Below are 6,786 nucleotides of genomic sequence, written 5' to 3' on the forward strand. Positions count from 1 at the left end.
GTAATAGATTCTGGGGCTTCATTTCATGCTACACCCCATAGAAAATATTTTCTAGATTATGTTCAAGGTGATTTTGGACAGGTATATTTGGGTGATGATGAGCCCTGTCAAATTGTTGGAAAAGGAAAGATAAAGATCAAGTTGCAGAATGGTAATGACTGGTTTCTGCAGGAGGTAAGACATGTTCCTAATTTAAGAAGAAATTTAATTTCTGCAGGGCAACTAGGTAGTGAAAGTTGCATAGTTACCTTCTCAGACAGTATGTGGAAGGTCACTAAAGGATCATTAGTAGTAGCTAAAGGTGCAAAGGTAGGCACATTATATCTGTGTACTGGTAACACTTACTCTACCTTAGCTGCTACAGATAAAGTTACTGCAGGGACAACAACAATAAATGTTGCAAGAACAGATTCGATAATGTGGCACCATAGGCTTGGGCACATGAGTGAGAAAGGGATGAAAATCCTTCACTCCAAAAATCTATTGCCAGGACTAAAGAAGATTGATTTAGAGTTTTGTGAAAACTGTGTTTATGGTAAACAGAAAAGAGTCAGATTTCTCAAGGTTGGGAAAGAGAAGAAGAGTGAGAAGTTAGAGCTTGTACATTCAGATGTATGGGGACCGGCTCAGGTATCATCTCTTGGTGGCTCTTGTTATTATGTTATTTTTTATTGATGACTCAACCAGAAAAACATGGGTATATTTCCTAAAACAAAAATCAGATGTTTTTGAAACTTTTAAGAAATGGAAAGCTTTGGTTGAGAATGAGACAGGAAAAAAGTTGAAGTGTCTCAGATCGGATAATGGAGGTGAGTATTGCAGCAAAACATTTGAAGATTACTGTTCCTTAAAAGGGATTCGAAAGCAGAAGACAGTTCCGGGAACTCCACAGGAAAATGGTGTCAGAGAGAATGAATAGGACCATCATGGAACGTGCAAGGAGCATGAGATTGCATGCTGGATTGCCCTTACATTTTTGGGCAGATGCTGTACATACTGCTGTCTATTTGATAAATAGAGGACCTTCAACCCCTTTGGATGGTGGTATTCCAGAGGAGGCATGGACTGGTAAAAAGGTAAATTATTCTTTTCTAAAAACTTTTGGTTGTGAAGCTTTTGTCCATGTTGATAAAGAAAACAGAACCAAGCTTGATGCTAAATCTCAGAAATGTACCTTCATTGGATATGGGATAGATGAATATGGCTATCGGTTACATGGGATTTTGAAAATAAGAAAATAATTAGAAGTAGAGATGTTATATTCAATGAGAAGGTTATGTATAAAGAACAAATGCAGGAAAAGAAGCATGAACAGGACAAACAAGAATATGTGGTGTTGGATGAGATTCCTGAAAATGAAATGCCACAGGTACCTGATGCTTAGCAACAACAGATTGTCCCACAAACTCCTGCAAGTGTTAGACGTTCTACGAGGACAAGTAGACCCCCTGAAAGATTTTCTCTTTCTTTGTATTCTATTTTATTAACGGATTCTGGTGAACCAGAAGAATATGAAGAAGCAATGCAGGTGGATGCCAAACAACAGTGGCAACTAGGCATGAAAGAGGAGATGGACTCCTTGATGAAAAATAAGACTTGGGACTTAGTCCCTTTACCTGCAGAAAAAAGAGCCTTGCCTAAAAAATGGGTTTATCGGCTGAAGGAGGAGGAAGGAGGTCAAAAAAGATATAAGGCCAGACTTGTGGTAAAAGGTTTTGCACAGAAAAAGGGTATAGATTATGATGAAATATTTTCTCCAGTTGTAAAAATGACCTCAATTAGAACTGTACTTAGTCTTGTGGCTGCAGATGATTTACATCTTGAACAATTAGATGTCAAAACAGCTTTTCTCCATGGAGATCTGGAGGAGGAAATTTACATGTTGCAACCACAGGGATATGAGGTCAAAGGTAAGGAGAACTTGGTGTGCAGGTTGAAGAAAAGTTTGTATGGCCTAAAGCAAGCACCCCGACAATGGTATTTAAAATTTGATAGTTTCATGGCTGAACACGGTTATCATAGATGTCATTCTGATCATTGTGTATATTTTAAGAGATTTGATAATGGCAGTTATATTATCCTATTGCTTTATGTTGATGACATGCTTGTTGCTGGGTCTAACATGCAACATATAAATGATCTTAAACAGAAATTAGCCAGGTCATTTGCTATGAAGGATTTGGGTGCAGCTAAGCAAATTCTCGGTATGAGGATTACACGGGACAGGAAAAATAGAACCTTGAATTTGTCCCAAAGTGAGTATATAAAGAAGGTGTTGAAAAGATTTAACATGCAGGATGCAAAAGCAGTTAGTACACCTTTGGCTAGTCATTTCAAATTGACTAAGGAGATGTGCCCAAAGGCACAGGAAGAGGTTAATAAAATGTCTAACATCCCGTATTCATCAGCTGTTGGTAGTCTGATGTATGCAATGGTATGCACAAGGCCAGATATTGCACATGCAGTGGGAGTTGTGAGCAGGTTTATGAGTAATCCGGGTATGGAACATTGGAATGCTGTAAAATGGATTCTTCGGTATTTGAAAGGAACTACTACGAAGGCATTATGTTTCAAAGGATCTAATGCTGCTCTAAGTGGATTTGTTGACTCTGATCTGGCTGGTGATATTGATTCACGGAGGAGTACTACAGGGTATGTTTTTACTATAGGGGGAACTGCAGTCAGTTGGATTTCTAGGCTGCAAAAGGTTGTTGCACTTTCAACCACTGAAGCTGAGTATGTTGCTGCTACAGAAGCCAGCAAAGAGATGATTTGGTTGCAATATTTTCTAAAGGAATTGGGTCAGACACAAGAGGATAGCCCATTATATACTGATAGTCAGAGTGCCATTCATCTTGCGAAGAACTCTGCTTTTCATTCAAGGACAAAGCACATTCAGCTCAGGTACCACTTCATCCGGACTGTTTTGGAGGAGGGTCAGTTACGGCTTGAGAAGATTCACACAAGTGAGAATCCTGCTGATATGTTCACAAAGGCAGTTCCACAGGAGAAGCTGATTTCTTCATCAGTTTCTGTTGGTCTTCTTGATTGATAATTGTGGAATTTATACCAGTCAAGTCCTAATGTTTTATCCAGCGGATGTTGCATGTACAGTGGTGTCGTGTAGTGTCAGTCTCCAAGTGGGAGATTGTTCGGTGTGGAGCCTGATCAGTCTCCAAGTGGGAGATTGTTGAAATGTGGCGACTGATCAGCAAAGTACTGTACACTCAGCACGTATCCTCGCCGGGGTCCGGGGCCGGGCTGGGCCCCGGGCAGGGGTTCGAGGGCGGCAGCCCCCGAGAAAAGCGGGGGTTCGGGGGCGGCAGCCCCCGAGAAAAGCGGGGGTTCGGGGGCGGCAGCCCCCGAGAAAAAAAATTTTGCCATTTTTTTGGGATGAAAACCGACATTGTAATAAAACCCTAAAAAAGGCCGACTTTGTTTGTTGCCCTAAAAATGGATGTTATAAGCAGCTGGGATGCTTAAGGCATTGTAAGGTTGATGTACTGTTTTTGCTGGATAATAAGAAAGATTGGACGGCTGTGTATGGTGGACGTAACCCATTCTGGGTGAACCACGTTAAATCTCTGTGTTATCTGTGTCCTGTTTTATTTCTTTATCTTTTGTATTTAAATCTGCATATAATTGTTAGTTCATATTTGCTTCGGATCTGCTTGAAACCCTAACACAGATCAGAAGATATCGGCTACTGTTAATACACCTTCTGGAATTTTATGTAAATTCAAGTCAACACCAAACAAATATTTCCATAGCATAAAATATTAAACAAACATCAAAAAAATCTAGAAGGGAATTATAGAAGAAGAAAATTGAGGACAATTACGACAGTTATCTAAAACTACTCGTTAACCAATGATGTAATGAAGTACACGTTGGAAAGAAGGTGAATGTCTTTATCAGTGGTTTCTGCTAATGTCAATATATACCTTCTAGAATTTAATGTAAACCCTAGTGAACACTAAACAAATCTTTCCATATCTAGACTCTTCTACCGGGCTTATATATACACTAAACAGCAATCCTCATTTCAACAATCACCATTTGCTTACTGAATCCTTTTAGGAAAGTAAAGAGAAAATTTTTTCATTATAATGGAGAAGGAAGGCTTAGCAGAGTTAAATGTAAAGATTGTGGAGAGTTGCCTTGTGCAACCATGCCTGCCTTCGCCCAGACCCACTCTCTATCTCTCCAACCTTGATAACCAGCCAGTTGTGAGAATAGCAGTTAATATGTTGCTTGTGTATGAGGACTGTGCAAATGTTTTGCCAGATCCTGCAAAAACAATCCGAGATGCTCTATCAAAGGTATTGGTGCATTATTATCCTCTGGCTGGGAGACTGAGAAAGAAAGAAGATGGGAAGTTTCAAGTGGAGTGCACAGGAGAAGGTGTTCTTTTTCTGGAAACCCTGGTAGATAAGAGCCTGTCGATCCTTGGAGATTTGGAGCAGCTGAAACCGTCATTTAAGCAGCTGATTTTTAGGTTCCCTTTCGATACAGCTCTGGAGGACGTGCATCCCATGGTTCTCCAGGTAAAAATATTGCTTTAGAATAAAATAAAATGATTTCTCTTTATTTTATGTATTTAGTTATTTATGTTCATAAAATTTTACATAATTTGTTTAGTTTATTCATCTTTATTAATATAATTCTTTTTTTTCACTAACCAATTTAACTGTAGGTAAATCGTTTCACATGTGGAGGCTTTGTTGTAGGAGTGACTTTCAACCATATGATATATGATGGGCGAGGGTTAGGGAAATTTCTCATAGATCTTGGAGAGATGGCCAGGGGGCATGTTAAGCCCTCTATTGAACCAGTATGGGATAGAGAGCTTCTTAAACCAAGAAAACAATTGGCTAAAGACTTAAAATCGATTGAAGGAAAAATAGAGAGTACATCTCACTCATGGGAACCTCCAATATATGAAGAATCAATTCAAATGTCTCTTATTTTTCACTCTGAGACTATAAAATATATGAAACAAAGAATGATGCAAGAATGTATGGACAATTGCACTACATTTGAAATTGTTGCAGCTTTGACTTGGCGAGCAAGGACCAAAGCACTTGAAATTCCACTTACCCAAAGTACAAAAATATTGTTTGCAGTAGATGTGAGGGGATCCTTTGATCCCCCACTACCAAATGGATACTATGGAAATGTTGTTGTTCTAGCATGTGCACAAGCTACTGTCAATGATGTCATGAACCAACCACTTTCATATATAGTGAACATTATAAAGAAAACAAAGATGTCACTAAATAACAAGTATCTTAGATCAACTATTGATACGGACCAATTTCCATCAGGTATTTTCAATAACCAAGCTGATATGATATTGAGTGATTGGAGGTGGTTGGGATTTAATGAAGTCGACTTTGGGTCAGGAAGTCCAATGAATGTATGCCCTATGCACTGGAATGAGAATGGAATCTCGACGTCAAATTCTTTTATCTTCCTCCATTCTCCTAAGGGAAAGGTTGATGGATTTAAGATGATAACGTGGATGCCCTCACAAATCTTTCAATCATTTGAAATGGAAGTAGAAGCCATTTCCAACAAATGTATTACAAATGATTTCAAAAATGAATGTAAAGGTTAAGCATTTTTATAAATAGTATTACAAGTATTTAGATATAATTATAAAAACAATTTGAATTCAAAAAATTTAGATCTCGTTAGAGAAATTCTTGAAGGAAATCATTAGATAATAATATCCTTTTTTTGTATTTGTTAACTATTTTTTAAATATAATAATATCTATTTTTTTTGTATTTGCTTACTATTCGTTAAATATAAGATGTTAGTGGCATTTGTTTAGTTTGAGGATAATCGATTATTATTTGAAAATTTTCATAAATAGTTATTAATTATTTTATCTTTTAAATATGAATATTGAAATTTAAATTAGATTAATATTTATTTTTTATTATTTTCATTATTTTAATAATTATTGTTATTATTTTTAATAATTTGTAGACTAATTAATAAAATTAGAAAATTTAAATCAATTTTTACAGTAGATATTTTTTATCGTCTTATAAATGAAGAACAATAATTTAAATGGCAGTCTCATGTAATATGCATGGTAGATTAATAGACTCAACATTGATTCCCTCTATAAAGTTGTAATTCATAATCTACTAATTATATCTTATGTTTAATAAAATTAACCATACATGAGATATACATAATACTAAAGCTTATTTACATCATATAAAGCATCCTTACAAAAATAACAAGGAATGAATGAAAATATCTTCTTGCCCCTTTTTTCTCACCTAATCCTATTATAGAATAAGGATTGGTTCCCTAAATCATTTCTCTTATGTGCATAAGAATAATGTTCACGTAGATGTAAGATCTCCTACTTTTATAATAATATTTCTTCTAAATTATGTAATGCACATTACTTCATGCGCAAGAAAGCCCATGTACAATTTTTAGGATATTTCTTTGTATAACCTTTCTTCCATAATCTCTTAAATTAAATATATTATAAAATTTAATTCTTATTTTATCTAATTAATTAATAATTATTATCCCAAAGTAGTAGTGGTAGATACTTTGTTTAATTAGCCTAATTCTAGTTTCAACTCTCATCACTAGCCTCATGTTTATCATGCATATCACTAATATCATGTTCATGTATCCATTGTCGTCCTCAACTTTATCATCAAATGAAAATGGATTAGTATTAATCTTCAAATTATGTTTAGTAGGATCTAATAAAATGATTATCTACACCCTCCACATGTGTATTATATT

At 36.0% G+C, this 6,786-nt stretch overlaps 1 protein-coding gene across 1 annotated transcript; it reads left to right on the top strand.

Moving 5' to 3' along the window:
* The first annotated feature begins 4,055 nt into the window (after nucleotides 1-4,055).
* LOC131061338 (3'-N-debenzoyl-2'-deoxytaxol N-benzoyltransferase-like) lies at nucleotides 4,056-5,633 on the top strand. The gene is made up of 2 exons (XM_057994983.1): nucleotides 4,056-4,547; nucleotides 4,697-5,633. Exons 1-2 carry the CDS (start codon nucleotides 4,110-4,112, stop codon nucleotides 5,618-5,620), a joined length of 1,362 nt encoding a protein of 453 aa, XP_057850966.1. The 5' UTR covers nucleotides 4,056-4,109; the 3' UTR covers nucleotides 5,621-5,633.
* The last annotated feature ends 1,153 nt before the right edge of the window (nucleotides 5,634-6,786 follow it).

The sequence above is a fragment of the Cryptomeria japonica genome, chromosome 11, assembly GCF_030272615.1.
Source record: "Cryptomeria japonica chromosome 11, Sugi_1.0, whole genome shotgun sequence".
Classification (NCBI taxonomy): Eukaryota; Viridiplantae; Streptophyta; class Pinopsida; order Cupressales; family Cupressaceae; genus Cryptomeria; species Cryptomeria japonica.